Here is a 26,039-nt window from a genome sequence, read left to right on the forward strand (position 1 = left end):
TCGACGCAGTGAATTTACGACGTTTCCGTAGCATTTGCGACGCGTAAAGTTGCCCCTGGTATATGAGGGGCAACCAATGTTAAGTATGGCCGTCGTTCCCGCGTCGAAATTTAAAAATGTACGTCGTTTGCGCAAGTCGTCCGTGAATGGCGCTGGACGCCATTTACGTTAACGTCTAAACCAATGACGTCCTTGCAACGTCATTTGGAGCAATGCACCCTGGGATATTTTCCGGACGGCGCATGCGCAGTACGTTCGGCGCTTAATTTAAATGCTCCACGCCCCCTACCCGGCTAATTTGAATTAGGCGGGCTTGCGCCGGGTGATTTACGCTACGCCGCCGCAACTTTACAGGCAAGTTCTTTGTGAATAAAGCACTTGCCTGTAAAACTTGCGGCGGCGTAACGTAAATGAGATACGTTACGCCCGCGGAGTTTTACGCCCATCTACGAGAATCTGGGCCTTAATGTGACAGTTGGTGTGTATTGCTTACAGTCAGTGTGTAACGCTGACCCCACCGTTTGCAAAGTGACCCCGCCGCCCACAGGGTGACAATACTGCATTGCAGTTTTACTGCACAGTTGCTGTGTAATGTTGACAGTTGCTGCGTAATGTTGACAGTTGGTGTCTGCTGTTTTTGAGCAGCTCCGAATGGCTGAGTATCACCAGCGCCCCCCCTCGCCTCTGGCCAAATGCGGTACTGCACACCCCAGAAGCTTGAATCCTGCTCGTTTTGCGACACAACGCTCGCAAAACGAGTCAGAATTGAAAAAAATAACAGCTTGTATTAAATAGCGAACCGCTCGTAGACCTCCTTACTCGCAATATGAGGTATTACTGTATATATATTCAACATATTGCGTATAAAGTAGTATTCTATCCATATGGTATTTTTGAAACAAAAGAGTAGTGGGACTTGAAATATGCCAAATGAGAACAAAGTCAGAATAAAAATCGATATCAATTTTATTACACATAAAACATTGTCATAAACACTATACTAAAAACAACTATGGGGTAGATTCAGAAAGCAATTGCGTCTGCGTATCCATAGATACGCAGCGTAATTGCTTAGTTGCGCCGGCGTATCGACTTCTCCTGATTCAGAAAGCTCGATACGCCGACTGCAGCCTAAGATATGACTGACATAAGGCTCTTATGCCGTCGTATCGTAGGCTGCATTCTTACGCTGGCCGCTAGGTGGCGTTCCCGTAGTTGTCAGCGTAGAGTATGCAATACTCACGCCGATTCACAAACGTACGCGCGCCCGGCGGTCGTGTTTTACGTTGTTTGCGTTCGTCGCTTTCGTCGCTTTCGTCGTAAGGCTGCTCCTGCTATTAGGAGGCGCAGCCAATGGTAAGTATAGACGTCGTTCCCGCGACGCGATTTTCGAATTTTATGTCGTTTGCGTAAGTGGATCGTGAATGGCGCTGGACGCCATTTACGTTCACGTCGAAGCAAATGACGTCCTTGCGACGTCATTTACCGCAATGCACGTCGGGAAAATTTCCCGACGGAGCATGCGCAGTACGTTCGGCGCGGGAACGCGCCTAATTTAAATGATCCACGCCCCCTACGGGATCATTTAAATTACGCGCGCTTACGCCGGCCCCTTTTACGAAACGCCGCCGCAAATTACGGAGCAAATGCATTGTGAATGAAGCGTAGCTCCAGTAATTTACGGAGGCGTAGCGTAAAAACGGTACGCTGCGCCTCCGTACCAGTGCGCGCCCCTACCTGAATCTACCCCATTGTGTTTATGACAATGTTTTATGTGTAATGAAATTGATATCGATTTTTATTCTGACTTTGTTCTCATTTGGCATATTTCAAGTCCCACTACTCTTCTGTTTCAAAAATACCATATTCATTTATAGAAAGATGCCAATGTGAACTTGAGATTTGGGTTTTCTGACATGTCTACCTTACAACGTTGTAATATTCTATCCAGCCAGCAGGGGGCACAGTGGTCTCCTTTCTACGTTTATTACAGAACTCGCCTCAGCAGAGACTCCGCCCCTATCGGATAAATTCCAACATTCCAACGTTTCAATCAGACACAAGGGGCCAGATTCACGTAGATGGGCGTATTTTTGGGCGGTGCGTAACGTATTTGATTTACGTTACGCCCCTGCAAGTTTTTCAGGCAAGTGCTTTATTCACAAAGCACTTGCCTGTAAAGTTGCGGCGGCGTAGCGTAAATCACCCGGCGGAATTCAAATTTGGCGGGTAGGGGGTGTGTTTCATTTAAATGAAGCGCGTCCCCGCGCCGAACGAACTGCGCATGCGCCGTCCCTAAAAAATCCCGGCGTGCATTGCTCTAAATGACGTCACAAGGACGTCATTGGTTTTGACGTGGACGTAAATGGCGTCCAGCCCCATTCACGGGCGACTTACGCAAACGACGTAAAATTTCAAAATTTTGACGCGGGAATGACGGCCATGCTTAACATAGGATACGCCACCAGAGGCGGCTCTTTAATTAGGCAAATTAGGCGGTCGCTAGTGACTATCGGCGACACCACCCCTTGTGACTTCAATGACCCAGCATGCCTTCAGTCAATGTCGTCACAAGGGGCGGGTTCACCAGGTGACATCACTGGGGGGCCCCCGCCCCTTAGTTAGTAAAGAGCAGGATCTGGGGGCCGCCTTGTTAAAGGGGGATTCCAGATTCCGATAAGCCCCCCTGCCCACAGCCCTTCACAACCACTGGCCAGGGTTGTGGGGAAGAGGCTCTTGTCCTTGAATTATTTTTCCCATCATGGGCGTGAGTGGGGCCCCCATGTCCAGTTTTGCCTAAGGCCTCATAAAGCCTAGAGCCGCCTTTGTACGCCACCTAGGGGGCAGCTTTATCTTTACGCCGGCATACCTCTTACGGAAACGGCGTATCTTTACTGCGACGGGCAAACGTACGTTCGTGAATCGGCGTATCTACTAATTTGCATATTTTATGCCAAACTCAATGGAAGCGCCACCTAGCGGCCAGCGGAAATATTGCACCCTAAGATACGACAGCGCAGGCTAAGCCCTCAGTTTGAGCATACACTTAAACATGCGACGGGCTTAGATTGCGAGTTACGTCGGCGTATCTACTGATACGCCGGCGTAACCCTTTGTGAATCCGGCCCATTGCGTGTAAAAGCAAGTTGCCTTGGTGTTCGCTCTCTCGTGGGATAGCTAGCATGGCTCCAGCCTCTCGTATGTTCTGAATGTACGATACGGAGATTCACACTGACCACAAACTATTACAGCTGCTTCCCCCTCCCCTGGAAGAAATGTCGCAGTACTGGCAGCTCTTGTGCGCCCGCTTCCTGCCAACACACCGAGTCAATGTGCGTCTGTCAGATAAAGCCGCGTTCCCACAGAAAGTCCCAATTCTCACATGTGCCATCTGTTAACTGTCTCATTGGCAGTGCACCTGGATCCAGGGGTGATATGGGGACTCGGGCATAATGTGGGGCCCCAGGGATAATGTGGGGTCCCGGGTAAAGTGGGGACCCCGGGGGTAATGTGGGTCCCGCTGTACGCCAGCTCTAAGGGTTACACGGGGAGAAGTCCAGCACCTGAAGATGGAATTCCTGTGGCCCTCCCACATCCTTCCATGTACCAGGACATTGTGTGAGGAAAGAATGCGAGGAAGGGCCGCGGGGCGTTTGGCACGGTGAGCGGCGTAAATCCCGGGGGGGGGGAGCGCGTGACACATTGGCAGCTCTGCCGCCTTCTCTGTGGATTCATTAATGACGGCTTTGTTTGTCATCAAACTCAAAATAGAATCTACAATCCCAGCCAGAGACTCACACGCCGTCCATTGTCATTTACTGGCAGGAACACGCCGCCTGTTCTTCTTCTAATGTCATCCCAATGTCAGCTTTCACTACACTGAGACATCACACTGCCAGCGTTCACTACGCTGAGAGATCACATGACCTCACACTGCCAGCGTTCACTACGCTGAGACATCACATGACATCACACTGCCAGCGTTCCCTACGCTGAGAGATCACATGACATCACACTGCCAGCGTTCCCTACGCTGAGAGATCACATGACATCACACTGCCAGCGTTCACTACAGAGATCACATGACATCACACTGCCAGCGTTCACTACAGAGATCACATGACATCACATTGCCAGCTTTCACTACAGAGATCACATGACATCACACTGCCAGCTTTCACTACAGAGATCACATGACATCACACTGCCAGCTTTCACTACAGAGATCACATGACATCACACTGCCAGCGTTCACTACAGAGATCACATGACATCACACTGCCAGCGTTCACTGCAGAGATCACATGACCTCACACTGCCAGCCTTCACTACAGAGATCACATGACCTCACACTGCCAGCCTTCACTACAGAGATCACATGACATCACACTGCCAGTGTTCACTACGCTGAGAGATCACATGACATCACACTGCCAGCGTTCACTGCAGAGATCACATGACATCACACTGCCAGCCTTCACTACAGAGATCACATGACATCACACTGCCAGCCTTCACTACAGAGATCACATGACATTACACTGCCAGCGTTCACTACGCTGAGAGATCACATGACATCACACTGCCAGCGTTCACTACGCTGAGCGATCACATGACATCACACTGCCAGCGTTCACTACACTGAGCGATCACATGACATCACAGTGTCAGGTTTTACTACATTGGCTTTGAGCGGTCACATGACCACAGTAGAGACAGAATAAGCGTTTAGATCCTTGTGGAAGACATTCTATTTAAAACTATATATAAAACTGATATAGAAGTTGTTGATGAGTCTCCCAATGTTCTGGATTCAGAGGAGAATCCTCCACCACCTAGATTTCTGATCTGCAAGAAGAGTTCAGGAAGAATGCTAAGGTCAGACCCCCCCCCCCCGCCTTCCTGGTACAATATATGGACATGATAAAAGCTGACTCCAGCCGGGACTATCATATTATGGGTGGAACAGGGGATAGTTGGAACTTCTGTCAGGTTTTGGTTGTTTCCTGTGTCTCCGCTGGGAAGATTTCTCCTCACTTCCTGTCCAGGTGACATCCTCAACTCCTGTAATGTGACCGTCTTCTGCTTTTCTCGTAGATGCAAAGCTGTTGGAGCACGACATGTCTCAGGTCAGCAGCTATCTGGAGAGGACAAGATTCAATGGGGACAGACGACTGTGAGTGTTCTGTTATTGTTAGCACTAGAATTGTAACCAAACCAACATTCTTTTTTTCTCGAGATACGAGGAACCCCCCCAGTGTGCTCTCCCATCCTATCCCCCCCTCCCCAGTGTACGCTCTCATCCTGTGCCCCCCCCCCCCCAATGTGCTCTCTCATCCTGTGCCCCCTCCCAGTGTGCACTCTCATCCTGTGCCCCCCCAGTGTGCACTCTCATCCTGTGCCCCCCAGTGTGCGCTCTCATCCTGTGCCCCCCCCAGTGTGCACTCTCATCCTGTGCCCCCCCCCCAGTTTGCTCTCTCATCAGTGTGCGCTCTCATTCTGTGCCTCCCCCAGTGTGTTCTCTTATCCTGTGCCTCCCCCAGTGTGCGCTCTCATCCTGTGCCCCCTAGTGTGCACTCTCATCCTGTGCCCCCCCCAGTGCGCACTCTCATCCTGTGCCCCCCCCCAGTGCGCACTCTCATCCTGTGCCCCCCCAATGTGCGCTCTCATCCTGTGCCCCCCCCAGTGTGCGCTCTCATCCTGTGCCCCCCCCAGTGTGCGCTCTCATCCTGTGCGCCCCCGCCCAGTGTGCTCTCTCATCCTGTGCTCTCTCATCCTGTGCCCCCTCCCAGTGTGCGCTCTCATCCTGTGCTGTGCCCCCCTAGTGTGCGCTCTCAACCTGTGCTGTGCCCCCTACCCCTATTGTGCGCTCTCATCCTGTGCCCCCCCTCATTGTGTGCTCTCATCCTGTGCTGTGCCCCGCCCCCCAGTGTGCTCTCTCATCCTGTTCCTCCCTAGTGTGCGCCCGCACCCCCCCCCCTCCACACTGTATACGCACCTATCCTGTACTGTGCCTCCCCAGTGTGCACTCTTTTCCTATGCCCCCCCTTCGTGTGCACTCTCAATCTGTGCCCCCCCACCCCTGTGTGCTCTCTCATCCTGTGCCCCGCATGTGCACTCTCATCCTGTACCCCCTCCATGTGCACTCTCATTCTGTGCCCCCCCACCCCTGTGTGCTCTCTCATCCTGTGCCCCGCATGTGCACTCTCATCCTGTACCCCCTCCATGTGCACTCTCATTCTGTGCCCCCCCACCCGTGTGTGCTCTCTCATCCTGTGCCCCCCAAATGTGCTCTCTCATCCTACAAAATGGTATCCAGTAGACTCATGGTCATTATTCACTGATAGCAGTTCTGTTTTTTCAGGCCTTTACTAGCACAGTTCACGTTTGTGTTATCCTTTAATGTCATGAAACCAACACCTTTCTTGTTTCAGGCTGCGAAAGTGGATTGATACAGCTCTGTCCGAAGTTCAGATTGATGGGGAGAGTCACAACTTCGGGACAGGGGCACTGCGGGCAGGGGTGTATAACCTGGACTCCAGTGATGTGGTGAGTATAAACGCTGAGGGTGACAGAGTGACAACAAATGACCCCAAATTCTGCAGAACAATGATGACCAGTCCGAAATCTCAGTCCTTATGGTATTGCCCTTCCTCTAGTTGCCCCCATCTACTCTATACTGCCCCACCACCTCCATACGTCCTCCCTATCCTTCATACTGCCCCACCACCTCCATACGTCCTCCTTATCCTTCATACTGCCCCACCTCCTTCATACGTCCTCCCTATCCTTCATACTGCCCCACCTCCTTCATACTGCAGCCATCTCTAGCATACTGTACTTCCTCCATACGGCCTCCATCTCCTCTACACTGCCTCTATCTCCTTCATACTGCCCCACCACCTCCATACGTCCTCCTTATCCTTCATACTGCCCCACCTCCTTCATACTGCCTCCATCTCTAGCATACTTCCTCCATACGGCCTCTATCTCCTGCAAACTACCCCCTCTCCACTACACTGCCTCCATTTCCTCCAATAGATAAGTGAATGACTGCACTCCAGAATACACTTTATTGTGTAAAATCATCCAACATCAGAAAGTATTCTCACGGCAGCATCATGACACACATGGAGGAGAGCATGGTTGACGCGTTTCACAAATTCCTTTGCTTATGACTAAGCGAAGAAATTTGTGAAACGCATCAACCATGCTCCCTCCATGTGTGTCATGATGCTGCCGTGAGAATACTTTTTGATGTTGGATGATTTTAATCAATAAAGCATTTTCCTTGTATTCTTCACTATTGGATTACTTAGCCAGACCACGGACTGGACCAGCACCTGATAATCAAAGAAGGAATTACTTTCACCTGGAGCGGTGTTACCTTTCTGTTTGTTGCACTCCATTTCCTCCATACTGTCTCTATCTCTTCCATACTGCCCCACCTCCTCCATACAACCTACGTCTCCAGCATATTGCCCCCTCCATACTGCCCCACCTCCTCTATACAACCTACGTCTCCAGCATATTGCCCCCTCCATACTGCCCCACCTCCTCCATACAACCTACGTCTCCAGCATATTGCCCCCTCCATACTGCCCCACCTCCTCCATACAACCTACGTCTCCAGCATATTGCCCCCTCCGTACTGCCCCACCTCCTCCATACAACCTACGTCTCCAGCATATTGCCCCCTCCATACTGCCCCACCTCCTCCATACAACCTACGTCTCCAGCATATTGCCCCCTCCGTACTGCCCCACCTCCTCCATACATCCTACATCTCCAACTTACTGCCCCTCCATACTGCCTCCTCTCCTCCATACTGTCTCTATCTCTTCCATACTGCCCCACCTTCTCCATACAACCTACATCTCTACCATTCTGCCCCCCCCCCCCCCCCATACTGCCTTAGTCTCCTCCATACTGCCCCACCTTCTCCATACAACATACATCTCCAACATACTTGCCCTCCATCCCTCCATGCTGCCTCCTCGCCTCCATACTGCCCCACCTCCTCCATATGTCCTTCATGTCCAGCATACTGCCTCTATCGCTTCCATACTGCCCCACCTTCTCCATACAACCTACATCTCCAACATACTGCCTTAATCTCCTCCATACTGCCCCACCTCTTCCATACATCCTACATCTCCAACATACTGCCCCTCCATACTGCCTCCTCTCCTCCATACTGCCCCACCTCCTCCATACATCCTACATCTCCAACATACTGCTCCTCCATACTGCCCCACCTCCTCCATACCGTCCATGTCTCCCCCATATTGCCCACTTGCTTCATATGTCTCACAAATCTCCTTATAGTGCCCCATCTGCTCCATATGGCCCCATCTCATCCATACTGACCCCATCGCTTCCATATCACTTATATCTCCTCCATACTGTCCCACCTCCTCCATACAGCCCTCATCTCTTGCATACTGCCCACCTTTTCCCTATACTGCCCCCATCTCCTCCATACTGCTCCATCTCCTCTACACTACCCTCGTCTCCTCCATACTGCCCACTTGCTTCATACTGCTCCCATCTCTTTTATAATGCCCAGTCGCCTCCATACTGCTCCACCTCCTCCATACAGTCCATGTGTCCTCCATATTGCCCACATTTGCTCCATATGTCTCACATCTCCTTATAGTGCCCCATCTCCTCCATATGGCCCCATCTCCTCCATACTGCCCCCATCGCTTCCATACCACTTATATCCCCTTCATACTGCCCCTGTTTCCTTCATATTGCCTTTTTCTTCCCTGATGTACTAAGAAATTCTTCTTTCTTCAGCTAAAGACCATTCCGGACAGTCTAGGGGTCTCTTTGACTCTTCCTGACCAGCTACTGGAGAAGTTGCCAGATGGGACCGCCAAGAGGCTCCATGTTGTCCATATCCAGGGACACAACATCTTCCAGGTGAATCATCCACCATGGTGTTATTTCTGTGCTATCGCACAACATCCTGTGATATAGTCCTTCTATCTGGTCATACATAATACAAGTCTTCTGTCCAATTACATATCCTATAATGGGAATTGATGTCAGCTGTATCAGACAATAATGAAAACTTTCCTATCCACACAGAATGACAGAAATATCTCCATCCTAGGAGATCAGGTTCTCGGAGTCACCCTGCAGGACACAGTGGTCTCTAACCTATCGGAAGATATCGTAATTACCTTTCTACATGAACTCATAAAGGTAAGGATTATAGTTCACTTTTACTCCATCAGAGATGTCATTATATATTTTGTGATGTTATCTTGTATCACTTGTGCCAGGTATCCCCTCTATTCAGGGCAGTCTTTAAGGCAGGGCAAAAGGGGAAGCTGCCCTGGGCCCTGTCATTGTTGTGGGGCCCAAATCAGCTGCCTCATACTTGCCAACTATCCCAGTTAAAATTCCCCTGTCCCTTGAAGTTTTAGTGCTGTGTCCTGATATCTCGGTGTGAAGTGCTGCAACTAATGCTGCCCAGCTCTGTCCTATTGTTGTGTACAGGTGATCACCTGCAGACCCTGTGTTTACATGTAAATAACTGGAGCATTCATATGTAAATAATCTGGATCATTCATATGTAAATAACTGGAGCATTCATATGTAAATAACTGGAGCATTCATATGTAAATATTTGGAACATTCATATGTAAATAATCAGAGCATGCATATGTAAATAACTGGAACATTCATATGTAAACAGCCAAGGCTGGCTGCATTCATATGTAAATAAAGGCAGCATTCATATGTATATCATGCCCCTCTGCAGTGAAGAGATGATGTGCTGTAACCTCTAGCAACTAATCAGTGAGCAGTATTACTGTACAGTAATCTCTAGCAACCAAGCAACAAGATAAAATCAATTGCTGTAACCTCTAGCAACTAATTTGTAAGCCGTAATGTGTGCTGTAACCTCTAGCAACCAGTCAGTAAGTGGTAATGATATTCTGTAACCTCTGGCAACCAGTCCCAATCACTGATACAGTTAACTGATTTTAAGTCTAGCTGATATTTATTGTATGTCTCAGAGCAGGTGGAGAGCAAAATTGTATGGGGGGGCCCCAAGAATTTTTTTGCCCAGGGTCCAATCAACATAAAGACGGCGCTGCCTCTATATCCTTTCTCACTTGTGCCAGGGATCCCCTCTCTGTATTGTATCACCTGTGCCACGTGTCTCCTCTCCCTTGTGTAGAGTCTTAGGCCCGGATTCACGTAGAAGAGCGCATATTTGTGCGGGCGTAACGTATCCTATTTACGTTACGCCTCCGCAACTTTGACAGGCAAGTGCAGTATTCACAAACCAAAGTTGCGGCGGCGTAGCGTAAATAGGCCGGCGTAAGCCCGCCTAATTCAAATGTGGAAGATGTGGGCGTGTGTTATGTAAATTTATTGTGACCCCACGTAAATGACGCTTTTTACGAACGGCGCATGCGCCGTCCGTGAAAGTATCCCAGTGCGCATGCTCCAAATTAACCCGCAAGAAGCCAATGCTTTCGACGTGAACGTAAATGACGCCCAGCCCTATTCGCGAACAACTTACGCAAACGACGTAAAACGTGAAAAATTCGACGCTGTTCCGACGTCCATACCTAACATTGGTACGCCTCATCTACGCCTCATAGAGCAGGGGTAACTTTACGCCGGAAAAAGCCTTACGTAAATGGCGTATCTATACTGCGACGGCCGGGCGTACGTTCGTGATTAGCTGATTTACATATTTCTAGGCGTAAATCAGCGTACACGCCCATAGCGGCCAGCGTAGATATGCAGTTAAGATACGACGGCGTAGGAAACTTGCGCTGGTCGTATCTTATACAAATTCTGGCGTATCAGATTCTTTGAATCAGGCGCCAAGATACGACGCCTCACACTCAGAGATACGACGGCGTATCTGGAGATACGCCGTCGTATCTCCTTTGTGAATTTGGGCCTTAGTTTGGATCTGTAGTTGCTGGTGGTTGCTGTTGTCACCCTGAGTGTTTGTCTCATGGAAAATGTTGCTGGTTTTTGTGGCCAGAGTTGCAGCGCCTGTAGCTTTTGGTAGCCTTGCTTCCTCTAGGGTCCCTGGGGACTGGTGACATTCAGAAAAGATGTGACTGAGAATGAAACTGAAATGTGGAGGGGAATTTCTGCCATACAATCTGCACAGGTAGATAGTACAGCAGAGAACCTGTTGAATGGTTTATAAGAATAGCCCTGTATCAGCACAGACAAGTAGAGACACTACTATTGCCTCGTACACGCGATTCCCGAAGAGAAAAGTGCGATGTTAGCGTTTTGTCGCAAATTTTGACCGTGTGTATGCTCCATTGCACTTTTTCTGTGAAAAGATTAAGAGCAGGATCTCAATTTTCGTGACAGGAAAAATTCCTATCGGGAATCGCGATCGTCTGTATGCAATTACAACGCGGGAAAAAAAACGTTCATGCTCAGGATCAAGCAGAAGAGCCAGAGGCGGCTCTAGGCTTTGTGAGGCCTAAGGCAAAACTTGACATGGGGCCCCACTCCTATTTATGATGGATAAAATAATTCAAGGACAAGAGCCTCTTCCCCACAACCCTGGCCGGTGGTTGTGGGGGTCTTCTGGCAGGGGGCTTCCTGGAATCTGGAAGCCCCTTAGATCCTGCTCTTTAATAACCAAGGGGCGGGGGCCACCCAGTGATGTCACCTGGTGAACCCGCCCCCTTGTGACGTCATTGATTGAGGGCATGCTGGGTCATTGACATCACAAGGGGTGGTGTCATCGATATTCACTGGTTGTTAGGGATGCTGGCGACCCTGCCCCTGAGTCAGGGCTCTTAACGCTGCCTGAGCACAGCAACGTTAAGGTCCCCTGTCCCTCAAAACTGGGGTAATGCATTGAGTAAGTTAGGCTACCGCGAGGCCTTAGGCAACTGCCTAATTAACCACTTAAGGACCGGACCAATATGCTGCTACATGACCCAAGGGGTTTTTACAATTCGCCACTGCGTCGCTTTAACAGACAATTGCGCAGTCGTGCGACGTGGCTCCCAAACAAAATTGGCATCCTTTTTTCTCCACAAATAGAGCTTTCTTTTGGTGGTATTTGATCACCTCTGCGGTTTTTATTTTTTGCGCTATAAACAAAAATAGAGCGACGATTTTGAAAAAAATGCAATATTTTTTACTTTTTGCTATAATAAATATCCCCCAAAAACATATATACAATTTTTTTTTTCCTCAGTTTAGGCCGATACGTATTCTTCTACCTATTTTTGGTAAAAAAAATCGCAATAAGCGTTTATCGATTGGTTTGCGCAAAATTTATAGCGTTTACAAAATAGGGGATAGTTTTATTGCATTTTTATAAAATTTTTTTTTTTTTACTACTAATGGCGGCGATCAGCGATTTTTTTCGTGACTGCGACATTATGGCGGACACTTCGGACAATTTTGACACATTTTTGGGACCATTGTCATTTTCACAGCAAAAAATGCATTTAAATTGCATTGTTTATTGTGAAAATGACAGTTGCAGTTTGGGAGTTAACCACAGGGGGCGCTGTAGGAGTTAGGGTTCACCTAGTGTGTGTTTACAACTGTAGGGGGGTGTGGCTGTAGGAATGACGTCATCGATCGAGTCTCCCTATATAAGGGATCACTCGATCGATGCAGCGCCACAGTGAAGCACGGGGAAGCCGTGTTTACATACGGCTCTCCCCGTTCTTCAGCTCCGGGGAGCGATCGAGACGGAGCGGCTATAAATGAATAGCCACGCCGTCGTCCCGGATCGCTCCCCGCGGGAATCTGACCGCCGCATTTATTGGGGGGGGGTCCCGATCGGACCCCCCACCCGCTAGAAGGCAGGGACGTACATGTACGCCCATTTGCCTGTACGTGCCATTCTGCCGACGTGTATATATACATGCGGCGGTCGGGAAGGGGTTAAAGAGCCGCCCCTGAGAAGAGCCGAACTGCCTATTGAACTTCATTGATCTCGGCTCGTCGTATGTGTTGTATGTCACCGCGTTCTTGACGGTTTGAATTTCGTCCAAGATTAGTGTGACCGTGTGTATGCAACACAAGTTTCAGACATTTTCCTGCTGAAAAAAAAATGCTGTTTTCTTGTCGGAAACCGAGATCGTGTGTACGAGGCATACGTTTCAGGCACACAGGGAGGGTGTCATGTGCCAGTACATGTGCCAGTCTCCCATCAGACAAGTGGCAGGTCAGTGTTTTATAGAAGTAATGGATTTCCTGTTCTGCCACCATAGAAGTAACTTCCTCTCCATGTATCACCACAGAGGTGATCCGGGGGCACAGCTCATGCCCGCCGGAGATTTCTATCCGGCCACAAAATCTGCACAGGAACTCAGAAATGGAGAAATAAGGAAAGGAATTATTACAAATATAATACCCCCCACCCCAAAGAAATATTACCCCCCCTGCCCCCGTATAACTCATTTAATCATGACAGGAATGGTGACCTTCTTCTTGTGTTCCTCCAGGACCTGAAGTCTCCGCTGTGCGTGTTCTGGGATGGTAAGTGGTGTTTTGTGTTTTTCATAATTCCCCCTCTATGTGTTCTGTCCATATCATATATTCCCTGGACAGAAGAATTCTGTGTACTGGTCAGGGGCCCGGGCGGGAAGCACATGGTGAAGACGTGGAGTGGCCCGATTATTGCTCAATGTACTATGTAATATGCACTTAAAGCAGGGCTCGACAAATCCCGGGCGCCAGGTCGCCATGGCGACTAGAAATAGGGTCCTGGCGACTTGGCTTGGAAGGGGGGCAAAAAAAAAAACTTTTTTTTTTTTTGGTGAGCTGGCGCCATCTGTTGGTGAGCCGTTGGTATTACAAGTTATTACCACCAGATGTGTAAGCTGGCGCCATCTGGTGGTGGCCGTTGGTATTACAAGTTAAGCATTACAAGTTAAACAGCAATTCTAATGTCATTTTTCACTATTTTCACTGCCATCTTCTTCCCTCTAATTAGAACCCCCAAACATTATATATATTTTTTATCCTAACACCCTAGAGAATAAAATGGCGATCGTTGCAATACTTTCTGTCATGCCGTATTTGCGCAGCGGTCTTACAAGCGCACTTTTTTGGGAAAAAATTACACTTTTTTTTATTAAAAAATAAGACAACAGTAAAGTTATCCCCATTTTTTTTTATATTATGAAAGATAATGTTACGCCGAGTAAATTCATACCCAACATGTCACGCTTCAAAATTGCGTCCGCTCGTGGAATGCCGACAAACTTTTACCCTTTAAAATCTTCATAGGCGACGTTTAAAAAAATCTACAGGTTGCATGTTTTGAGTTACAGAGGAGGTCTAGGGCTAGAATTATTGCTCTCGCTCTACCAATCGCGGTGATACCTCACATGTGTGGTTTGAACACAGTTTACATATGCGGGCGCTGCTCACGTATGTGTTCGCTTCTGCGCGCGAGCTCGTCGGGACGGGGCGCGTTTTCTGGCTCCTAACTTTTTTAGCTGGCTCCTAGATTCCAAGCAAATTTGTCAAACCCTAACTTAAAGGGATATCCCATAACGTGGCTGAATCTTGGGGTTTCTTCTGTTTCTGGAGGGACCAGCATTGGGTCACAGTGTGCCCAGAGTGCCCCCTTAAGTAATGTTTAGTATTAAAACTATCTGTGAGATGAACTCCGGGTTCAGTGCCAATCAGGGGCCAGCTTGGGTGTAGAGTTCCTGTGTGTTTAGGTCACTGAGCTATATGATACATGGGGGTCTGTTTTGTGTCTTCCACAGAGTTAGGGGAGGATTGGAGCACAGCTGGGTGCAGGACGGTGGCCACTGAGCGTCAGACTGAGTGTCACTGTAACCACCTCACTTACTTTGCAGTGCTAATGGTGAGTAGATGACACACCACAGAGTGGAGTCAGATGTAGGAATATGTGTACTATCATATATGTATTATTATATAATCCTCCTTCTGTTGACAGCAAGTCTCCAGCCAGGTGATATCGGAGGTCCATCTTGTGTCACTGACGGCCATCACCTTCGCCGGATGTGCCATCTCTGCCCTGTCTTGTGTCTTTACTGTCGCATGGATCTGCTGTTCCAGGTACCATTCCACACATGTCCCCTCATGTCATACACTGAATCTGTGACCCCCCCAATGTCATAAATACCACCCTACGTGTGTCCCCTAATGTCAAATATACTACCCCACCCATGTCCCCTAAAGTCAAATATACTACCCCACCCATGTCCCCTAAAGTCAAATATACTACCCCACCCATGTCCCTCAAAGTCAAATATACTACCCCACCCATGTCCCTCAAAGTCAAATATACTACCCCACCCATGTCCCCTAAAGTCAAATATACTACCCCACCCATGTCCCCTAAAGTCAAATATACTACCCCACCCATGTCCCTCAAAGTCAAATATACCACCCCACCCATGTCCCCTAAAGTCAAATATACCACCCCACCCATGTCCCCTAAAGTCAAATATACCACCCACTTGTGGCCCACCAAAGTCAAATATACCACCCCACCTGTGTCCCCCTCATGTCATATACTGTTTACCACCCCACCCATGTCCTCCCAATATCATATACACACTTATGTTCCCCCATGTCATATGTACTAACCCATCTTGTGTTATATGTAGAATCACATATTATACAGTGCATGTTGTATATTATACAATGTGTATTATATGGCATGTTCTATATCATACATTGTGTGTTGTACTGTGTTGTATATTATACAATACATAGGCCCAGATTCTCATACATTAGCGTTGCTCCTGGGCAGCGTAATGTATGAGCTCTACGTTACACCGCCGCAGGTCTACAGGTTTAAATCCTGATTCTCAGAACACTTACCTGTAAACTTGCGGCGGTGTATCGTTAGATTGCTCGGCGCAAGCCCGCCCAATTCAAATGGGGCGGGCACCATTTAAATTAGGCGCGCTCCCGCGCCGAGCGTACTGCGCATGCTCCGTCGGGTAAATTACCCGACGTGCATTGCGCTAAATGACGTCGCCCCGACGTCATTTGCCTAGATGTATACGTAAATGGCGTCCAGCGCCATTCACGGATTTCTTACGCAAACGACGTAATTTTGATTCAATTCGACGCGGGAACGACGGCCATAGTTAACATTGGTTGCCCCTGCTAATAGCAGGGGCAACCTTACGTGTCGGGTACGCTACGCAAACGACGTTAATTCGCTGCGTCGACCTCGCGTATGTTCGGGAATCGCCATACTTACCTCATTTGCATAGACGACGGGGAAAAGCGACGATGCGACACCTAGCGGCGGGAAAAAAAATTACTTTTAAGATCTGACAGCGTAACAGCCTTACGCTTGTCAGATCTAATGGGTACCTATGCGCAACTGATTCTAAGAATCAGTCGCATAGATACCCGGGGCCAGATGAGGAGTTACGACGGCGCTAATGGTGTTGCGCCGTCGTAACGCCTTCGAGAATCTGGGCCATAGTGTGTTATATGTTATGTTTGTTGTATATAATACATTGGCCCGGATTCACAAGGCACTTGCGCCGACGTATCTCAAAATACGCCACGTAAGTGCAAATATGCGCCGGCGTATCTGTGCGCCGGACCCACAAACTGAGATGCGCCTAAAAACAGGCTTCATCCCGCCGACGTAACTTGCCTACGCCGGCGTAGGGTGGGCACACATTTACGCTGGGCACATATTTACGCTCACATTGATCAGCCATTCAAATATGCAAATGAGGATAATACGCCGATTCACGAACGTACGTGCTCCCGACGCAGTGCGCGTAAGTTATACGTCCGGCGTAAAGTTATGCCCCATAAAGGAGGTGTAACGCAGCAGAATCAATGCAAAGGGCTGCACCAGGGAACCCAAGCCAGCGTAATTTACGTTGGACGTGTATGACTGGGCGTAGATTACGTTTAGGGCGTACGCAGTGATCCGGCGTATCTTAGGCAGTTTTTTCCGACGTGGTTGTGAGCATGCGCACGGGGATGCGTCCACGTCCTGGCGCATGCGCAGTTCATTATACGTATCTGTCTGACGCTCGGCCCATCATTTGCATGGGGTCACGGCTCATTTGCATGGCTCACGCCCACTTCCACCTACGCCGGCTTACGCCTTAGAAACCCAGTGCAGTTTTGGGAGCACTGGCTTTGTGAATTCCGTGCTTGCCTCTCTGCGCTGCGTCGGCGTAGCGTATATTATTTGCGCTACGGCGGCGTAATGTGCGCCCGCTCTCTGTGAATCCGGGCCATTGTGTGTTGTGTTGTATATTATAGATTGAGTGTTATGTATTGTATATTATACATTGTGTGTTATGCATTGAATATTATACCATGTGTTGTGTTGTATGCTGTATACTATACATTGTGTGTTGTATAAAATACATGTGTGTCCATTTTGCACCCCAGGAAAAATCAGACAAACCCCACACTGCAGATCCATATGAACCTTCTGCTGGCACTGTTGCTGTTGGATGTCACTTTCATAACAAGCGCAGTGTTGGGCGGCCTGGAAGACGTGGTAGTATGCCAAGTTTCTGCCATTGCTCTGCACTTCTCTCTTCTCTGCCTTTTCACTTGGATGGCCATTGAGGGCTTCAATCTCTACCGGCTGGTGGTAAAGGTCTTCGTGTCCTCCGCCATCACCACCTGGAGACTGACTATCCTGGGCTGGGGTGAGTCCTCCTGTGTGTGCACAATTCACATGACTTTCCTGCTTTCCTAATTTGGTTCCCTATGGGTGAAACTCTCGATGTGGCTATAGATGGTGACAATGATGAGATCAGTGGTGATGACAGTTAGTGACAATTATTATTATTAGGGATGTCCCGATACCGATACTAGTATCAGTATCGGGACCGATACCAAGCATTTCCCCGAGTACTTGTACTCGGGGAAATGCTCAGATGCCTCAGCCGATACCTGGGCAGGCAGGGGAGTTGCAAGTCTTCTCCCCCTGTGCTATCTTTCCCCCGTACTGTGCTCTTCCCCCCGTGTTCCGTGCTGTGCTCTTTCCCCCCGTGTTCCGTGCTGTGCTCTTTCCCCCCGTGTTCCGTACTGTGCTCTTTCCCCCCGTGTTCCGTGCTGTGCTCTTTTCCCCGTGTTCCGTGCTGTGCTCTATCCCCCGTGTTCCATGCTGTGCTCTTTCCCCCCGTGTTCCGTGCTGTGCTCTTTTCCCTGTGTTCCGTGCTGTGCTCTATCCCCCGTGTTCCATGCTGTGCTCTTTCCCCCGTGTTCCGTACTGTGCTCTTTCCCCCGTGTTCCATACTGTGCTCTTTCCCCTGTGTTCCGTACTGTGCTCTTTCCCCCTGTGTTCCGTGCTGTGCTCTTTCCCCCGTGTTCCGTGCTGTGCTCTTTCCCCCCGTGTTCCGTGCTGTGCTCTTTCCCCCATGTTCCGTGCTGTGCTCTTTCCCCCCGTGTTCCGTACTGTGCTCTTTCCCCCGTGTTCCATACTGTGCTCTTTCCCCCCGTGTTCCGTACTGTGCTCTTTCCCCCTGTGTTTCGTGCTGTGCTCTTTCCCCCTGTGTTCCATACTGTGCTCTTTCCCCCGTGTTCCGTGCTGTGCTCTTTCCCCCATGTTCCGTACTGTGCTCTTTCCCCCCGTGTTCCATACTGTGCTCTTTCCCCCGTGTTCCGTGCTGTGCTCTTTCCCCCATGTTCCGTGCTGTGCTCTTTCCCCCTGTGTTCCATACTGTGCTCTTTCCCCCCGTGTTCCGTACTGTGCTCTTTCCCCCTGTGTTCCGTGCTGTGCTCTTTCCCCCGTGTTCCATATTGTGCTCTTTCCCCCCGTGTTCCATACTGTGCTCTTTCCCCCCGTGTTCCGTACTGTGCTCTTTCCCCCTGTGTTCCGTGCTGTGCTCTTTCCCCCGTGTTCCATATTGTGCTCTTTCCCCCCGTGTTCCATACTGTGCTCTTTCCCCCCGTGTTCCGTACTGTGCTCTTTCCCCCTGTGTTCCGTACTGTGCTCTTTCCCCCGTGTTCCATACTGTGCTCTTTCCCCCCGTGTTCCGTGCTGTGCTCTTTCCCCCTGTGTTCCGTGCTGTGCTCTTTCCCCCCGTGTTCCGTGCTGTGCTCTTTCCCCCGTGTTCCGTACTGTGCTCTTTCCCCCGTGTTCCGTGCTGTGCTCTTTCCCCCGTGTTCCGTACTGTGCTCCTTCCCCCGTGTTCCGTACTGTGCTCTTTCCCCCCGTGTTCCGTGCTGTGCTCTTTCCCCCCCGTGTTCCGTGCTGTGCTCTTTCCCCCCCCGTGTTCCGTGCTGTGCTCTTTCCCCCCCCGTGTTCCGTGCTGTGCTCTTTCCCCCCCGTGTTCCGTGCTGTGCTCTTTCCCCCCCCCCGTGTTCCGTGCTGTGCTCTTTCCCCCCGTGTTCCATACTGTGCTCTTTCCCCCCGTGTTCCGTGCTGTGCTCTTTCCCCCCGTGTTCCGTGCTGTGCTCTTTCCCCCCGTGTTCCGTGCTGTGCTCTGACTGAAACATCATAACCTGTGTTTACAATGCTTCAGTCTATGAATGGAGAGGAGCTTCTGTCCATTCATTTCAGCTGAGGCTGCAGAGAAAAGGGACTGGGGAATCTGTGTCCTTAGTCCCTTTCTCTGTCTTAAAGGGGTGATGTCAGAGGTCTGTTAAGACCCCTGATATCTCTCCAAAGACCCCCAACAGGGCTGATTAAAAAATAAATAAATATATATTTTTTTAAATAAATAAAAAGAAAATGTAAATAAAAAAAACACACTGACAATCCCCCCCCCCCCCAAAAAAACACACAAAAAAATTGTAAAAAAAAAATTGTAAAAAAAAAAAAAAATACTGTCACATGACATTAAAAAAAAGTATCGGTAATCGGTATCGGCGAGTACTTGAAAAAAAGTATCGGTACTTGGACTCTACAATACTTTACAATGTATAGGGGGGACAACACAATTACAGTACAGTTGAATATAAAAGGTACAGGAGAGCCCTGCCCATAGAGCTTACATTCTAAAGGAAGGGGGTGGTGGTACAAAAGGCAATAGCTGCAGAGAATGATTTGATGGGGGTGGCTCGGGGACAGTTGTTAGGTGGGTGTGGGATAGGCTTCCCTGAATAAATGAGTTTTTAGGGATATCCTAAAGGTGGACAGGTTAGGGGCTGATCAGACATACCGGGGCTGGGAGTTCCAGAGGATGGGAGAGGCTCTAGCGAAGTCCTGAAGGTGAGCATGGGAGGAGGTAATAAGGGAGCTAGAGAGCAGGAGGTCCTGGGAGGAGCGGAGGGGACGATTTGGCCGATATCAATGACGACACATGACTGGTAAAAGTATGAACTGTTGCTGAACTTGTCCTGGATTTGGCTCGTCGTATAAACAGAAAATATTTTCATGTTGGATGGTGAAACGTTACATAATATGTTGATGCTATATGAAGAGTGATAACAGTAATGCCCCATACACACGATCGGTTTTCCTGTTGGATGAGATGTGTTTTGATGACTGATGGGAGCTTTTGGTCGGGAATCCCGACCGTGTGTATGCTCCATCAGACTTTTTCCAACGGAAAAACTGCTGGAAAAAGATAGAGAGCAGGTTCTCTATTTTCCCGTCAGGAAAAAAAACTGATCGGAATTTCCGATTGTGTGTACAAATCCCGACGCGCTAAATTCCGACGCATGCTCGGAAGCATAGAACTTAATTTTCTCGGCTCGTTGTAGTCTTTTACGTCACCGCGTTCTTAGCAGTCAAAAGTTCACCGTGTGACCGTGTGTATGCAAGGCCATCCACCTTTTTTTCCGACGGGAAAACCGATCGTGTATACGGGGCATTATAATTGAGAAATGTCATCATGTTTTCTCTTCAGGCATCCCGGTTCTGATGGTTGCATCTGTACTGCTGGTAGATCCAAAGAATTATGGGATATTATACATCAATGTGGAGCGTCCGTCCTCCCAAAACTCCACAGCCGCCATGTAAGTCCAGAACACCAACTTTTCCATCTCTCTTTTGTCCCCTTGTTTTCCATGTCCCCTCGTCATCTGTGTCCTCCCAGTCTTTGTTTATCCCCATTCTCTTTATTCTCTATCACCCTCATTCTTCATGTTCCTCTTCCTCCTTATCTCCCTCATTCTCTTGGGGCCAGATTCTCCAATAATCTGCGGCGGCCTCGCGTAAGCTATTTACACTACGCCGCCGCAACTTACTGGAGCAAGTGCCGTATTCCTCAAGCACTTGCTCCGTAGTTTGCGGAGGCGTAGTGTAAAAGGCCCGGCGTATCCCCGCGTATTTCAAAGGGGGCGGCTTGTATTTAAATTAAGCGCGCCCTCGTTTCGATCGAACTGCGCATGCGCCGGGCTTAAAATAGCCCAGTGCGCATGCTCCAGTTCTCGGCAGAAAACGTCAATGACGCCGACGTGTGCGTCATTGACGTAAAGTCGTATTCAAGAACGACTTAGGAAAACGACGTACCCGACGGGAAAAGACGGACGCGGACCCGACGCCATACTTAACATGGCATACGTGGGACTGGCGTAAGGTTACCCCTCATATAGCAGGGGTAACCTTACACTTACGCAAACGACGTAAGCGACGGTTACGCGACGCGATTTCGTTCGGGAATCGGCGTATCAGGCTCATTTGGATAAACAAATGAGACCTGAACGTAAACGCCACCTAGTGGCCGGCGGCGAATTACATTTAAGATCCGACAGTGTAAGTGACTTACACATGTCGGATCTTCAGCGTATCTATGCGAAAATGATTCTAGGAATCACTCGCATAGATACGCGGGTCAAAAAAGAGAGATACGACGGAGTTTCCTGAGATACTCCGTCGTAACTCTACTGAGAATATGGCTCTTGATCTTGTTCTCATTGCCCCCTTGCTCCCTATTCTGCGTGTCCCCTTAATTTTTCTTTCTCCTCATTCTCCATGTTCTTCCATCTCCCAATTTCCTTGTTCTCAGAGTCCCCTCATTCTTCATATGGTCTTGTTCTCCGTGTCCCCTCATTCTTCATATGGTCTTTTTCTCCGTGTCCCCTCATTCTTCATATGGTCTTGTTCTCCGTGTCCCCTCATTCTTCATATGGTCTTGTTCTCCGTGTCCCCTCATTCTTCATATGGTCTTGTTCTCCGTGTCCCCTCATTCTTCATATGGTCTTGTTCTCCGTGTCCCCTCATTCTTCATATGGTCTTGTTCTCCGTGTCCCCTCATTCTTTATATGGTCTTGTTCTCCGTGTCCCCTCATTCTTTATATGGTCTTGTTCTCCGTGTCCCCTCATTCTTCATATGGTCTTGTTCTCCGTGTCCCCTCATTCTTTATATGGTCTTGTTCTCCGTGTCCCCTCATTCTTCATATGGTCTTGTTCTCCGTGTCCCCTCATTCTTCATATGGTCTTGTTCTCCGTGTCCCCTCATTCTCCATGTTCCTCATTCTCCATGTTCCTCATTCTCTTGATCTCTTCGTGCTTCATGTCCCCTTGTGCTCCGTGACCCCTCATGCTCTGTGTCACCTCATGTGCCATGTCCCCTTACTCTTCATGTCCCCTTGTTCTCCACATCCCCTTGTTCTCCGTGTCCCCTCATTCTCCATGTTCCTCATTCTCTTGATCTCTTCGTGCTCCATGTCCCCTTGTGCTCCGTAACCCCTCATGCTCTGTGTCACCTCATGTGCCATGTCCCCTTACTCTTCATGTCCCCTTGTTCTCCACATCCCCTTGTTGTCCATGTCCCCTCATTCTTGGTGTCCCTTTATTTACCATGTTCCCTTGTTCTCCATGTCCCCTTCCAATGATTCCACGTCAACTCTTTTTCTTGGCAGGTGTTGGCTGACGGAGCCCATCATCCACCAGGTGCTGAATTTGGGATATTTTGCTGCCGTTCTCCTCTTTAACCTGTGTATGTTTGTTGCCATGACGAGGCGCGCACTCCGCCTGTCTCCACACTCGCGTCAGGAAGAAGTTCGTCGCTGCGTCACTCTGCTGGGGCTGAGCTGCATGCTAGGCTTTTCCTGGGGTCTGGCCTTCTTCTCCTTTGGGGTCTTTTACCTGCCCGTCCAATATGCCTTCAGTATCCTCAACGCCCTACAAGGTTAGTGCCGTACTCTCCTCTCAAAGAAGATACTGTCTGTGGGCCAGATTCAGATAGGTCAGCAGATCTTTAGATCCGCGTAACCTATCTGATTTACGTTACGCCGCCGCAAGTTTTTGAGGCAAGTGCTTTATTCACAAAGCACTTGCCTGTAAAGTTGCGGCGGCGTATCGTAAATCCCCCGGTGGAATTCAAATTCCGCGGCTAGGGGGCGTGTAAAATTTAAATCAGGCGCGTCCCCGCGGCGAACGAACTGCGCATGCGCCGTCCGCAAAATTTCCCAGCGTGCATTGCTCCAAATGACGTCGCAAGGACGTCATTGGTTTCGACGTTAACGTAAATTACGTCCGGCCGTATTCGCGAATGACTTACGCAAACGACGTAAAAATTTCAAAACTCGGCGCGGGAACTACGGCCATACTTAACATAGAATACGCCGCACATACCCCTCATATAGCAGGGGTAAATTTCCGCCGGAAAAAGCCGAACGCAAACGACGTGGAAAAAATGCGCCGGGCGGTTGTTCGTTTCTGAATTGGCGTAACTCCTCGTTTGCATATTCGTCGCGTAAAAGATACGGAAGCGCCACCTAGTGGCCGGCCTGGAATTGCAACCTAAGATCCGACGGTGTAAGTCACTTACAACTGGCGGATCTTAGGGAAATCTATGCGTAACTGATTCTCTGAATCAGTCGCATAGATACGACGGCCGGACTCAGAGATATGACGGCGTATCAGGAGATACGCCGGCGTATATCTTTTCTGAATCCGACCCTGTGTTTCTTCTAACACCCAATTAGGATCCTTAGTTTGTTCTTCCCATGCAAGTTGGAAAATGGTTGGTTGATTGCTGTGGAGCTCAGACAGTTCTTCCTTCACTTTAATAAATGAGGCTGACTGTGCGCCAGGCAATACCATATTTGGTTAAAAGTCAAGTCCACACAAAAGTGATTTTCTAGTTACACGAGTCTGTCCATGTCATGTGCTGGGTAGGGTTGAGCTTCGTATTCGAGTCGAACTCATGTTCGACTCGAACATCGTATGTTCGATCGTTTGTCGAAATACGAACAAAACGGGTAGTTCGCGCCAAATTCGAGTTACGTTTCACAGACCATAATTCACTGCGGCATCGCTGGCTGATGATTGGCCAAGCATGCACTATAACCCACATGCTTGGCCAATCACAGCTTGCAAAAAACGGAGAGCCATAATTGGCCAAAGCCAGGGTGGCTTTGGCCAATTATGGCTCAGGGGGTTTAGTACACGCCCCACACTATAAAAGGCTGCCTGCAGGTCGGCCTTGTGTAGTGTGTTGCGGTGGTTAAGAGAGGACAGAGAGAGTGTCATTTTTTGCAGGTAGATAGAGCAGGCAGGCAGGCTAGTCAGTTAATGTTAGTGTGTAGAGGATATATATACATCCCAGGTGTTGTACATATATTTATACACTGTATAGTTTAGCTAGATCAGTTCTTCCTAATTTACTGGCAGGCAGGTGATTGTGCTAGCTGCAGTATTCTTACGTGGTTTATTGCCTGTGTCCTCTGTAGTTTGCACCTAAAGCTACTTGGTGTGTACTGGGTACTGGCCGCGTGCTCTGTAGTTTGCACCTAAAGCTACTTGGTGTGTACTGGGTACTGGCCGCGTGCTCTGTAGTTTGCACCTAAAGCTACTTGGTGTGTACTGGCTGTGTGGTCTGTAGTTTGCACCTAAAGCTACTTGGTGTGTACTGGCCGTGTGCTCTGTAATTTGCACCTAAAGCTACTTGGTGTGTACTGGCCGTGTGCTCTGTAGTTTGCACCTAAAGATTCAGGAGCAGTGATTTTAATGATGCTTAATTTAAAAAGATAAAACAAATGAAAAATTCCTTTAAATATTGTACCTGCTGGGTGTTTATAGTATGCCTGTGAAAACGTCTTTGAGAACCCGGGTCTTGCCCGAGGGAACATGTATCAATGGAAAAAAAGTTTTAAAAACGGTCGTTTTTTTCAGGAGTCCTGAAAAAAACGACAGTTTTTTAAACTTTTTTTTCCATTGATATATGTACAATATTTAAAGGAATTTTAAAAAAATTTTTTTTTTTTTTTTTTAAAGCGGGAGTTCACCCAATTATATATTTTTTTCCCTTTTCCCCTTAGATGGATGCTCGTTTTGTCTAGGGGAATCGGCTAGTTGTTTTAAAATATGAGCAGTACTTACCGTTTTCGAGATGCATCTTCTCCGTCGCTTCCGGGTATGGGTCTTCGGGAGCGGGCGTTCCTTCTTGATTGACAGTCTTCCGAGAGGCTTCCGACGGTCGCATCCATCGCGTCACTAGTAGCCGAAAGAAGCCGAACGTCGGTGCGGCTCTATACTGCGCCTGCGCACCGACGTTCGGCTTCTTTCGGAAAATCGTGACGCGATGGATGCGACCGTCGGAAGCCTCTCGGAAGACTGTCAATCAAGAAGGAACGCCCAGTCCCGCAGCCCATACCCGGAAGCGGCGGAGAAGATGCATCTCGTAAACGGTAAGTACGGCTCATATTTTAAAACAACTAGCCGATTCCCCTAGACAAAACGAGCATCCATCTAGGGGGAAAAAGGGTCATGTGCGGGTGAACCTCCGCTTTAAGCATCATTAAAATCACTGCTCCTGAAAAAACGACCGTTTTTTAAAACTTTTTTTTCCATTGATACATGTTCCCTGGGGCAAGACCCGGGTTCTCAAAGACGTTTTACAACAATAACTTGCATATTAGGCTTTAAAATGAGCTTGATACTTTTGAATTCGAACGTTCGAGTCCCATAGACGTCAATGGGGTTCTAAATGTTCGCGCGAACGTTCGATCCGTTCGAAGGTTCTGGTGCGAACCGAACGGGGGGGGGGGGGGGTGTTCGGCTCATCCCTAGTGCTGGGGTCTCAATGGTGTGGTTTTCATTTCAAAGTTCCTGGTTCTGTTCCAGCCCACCTTGTAGTCTCACTCCTCCTGCTGTACTGTCTGTGTTCCACTTCCCTAGCACCCCAGTGTGG

At 48.9% G+C, this 26,039-nt stretch overlaps 1 protein-coding gene across 1 annotated transcript in view; it reads left to right on the forward strand.

Annotated features, from left to right (window-relative positions):
• Nucleotides 1-26,039, forward strand: part of LOC120917750 (adhesion G-protein coupled receptor G1-like) — a 47,974-nt gene that overhangs the window by 17,722 nt on the left and 4,213 nt on the right. Inside the window, exons 3-12 of the mRNA XM_040329243.1 lie at nt 5,098-5,176; nt 6,435-6,549; nt 8,803-8,928; nt 9,097-9,213; nt 13,476-13,509; nt 14,751-14,851; nt 14,945-15,066; nt 17,392-17,657; nt 20,808-20,916; nt 22,765-23,033. Of these exons, the coding sequence (XP_040185177.1) occupies nt 5,098-5,176; nt 6,435-6,549; nt 8,803-8,928; nt 9,097-9,213; nt 13,476-13,509; nt 14,751-14,851; nt 14,945-15,066; nt 17,392-17,657; nt 20,808-20,916; nt 22,765-23,033 (1,338 nt within the window). The remainder of the gene's footprint in view (nt 1-5,097; nt 5,177-6,434; nt 6,550-8,802; nt 8,929-9,096; nt 9,214-13,475; nt 13,510-14,750; nt 14,852-14,944; nt 15,067-17,391; nt 17,658-20,807; nt 20,917-22,764; nt 23,034-26,039) is intronic.

Source organism: Rana temporaria, chromosome 11 (assembly GCF_905171775.1).
Source record: "Rana temporaria chromosome 11, aRanTem1.1, whole genome shotgun sequence".
In the NCBI taxonomy this organism is placed as follows: domain Eukaryota; kingdom Metazoa; phylum Chordata; class Amphibia; order Anura; family Ranidae; genus Rana; species Rana temporaria.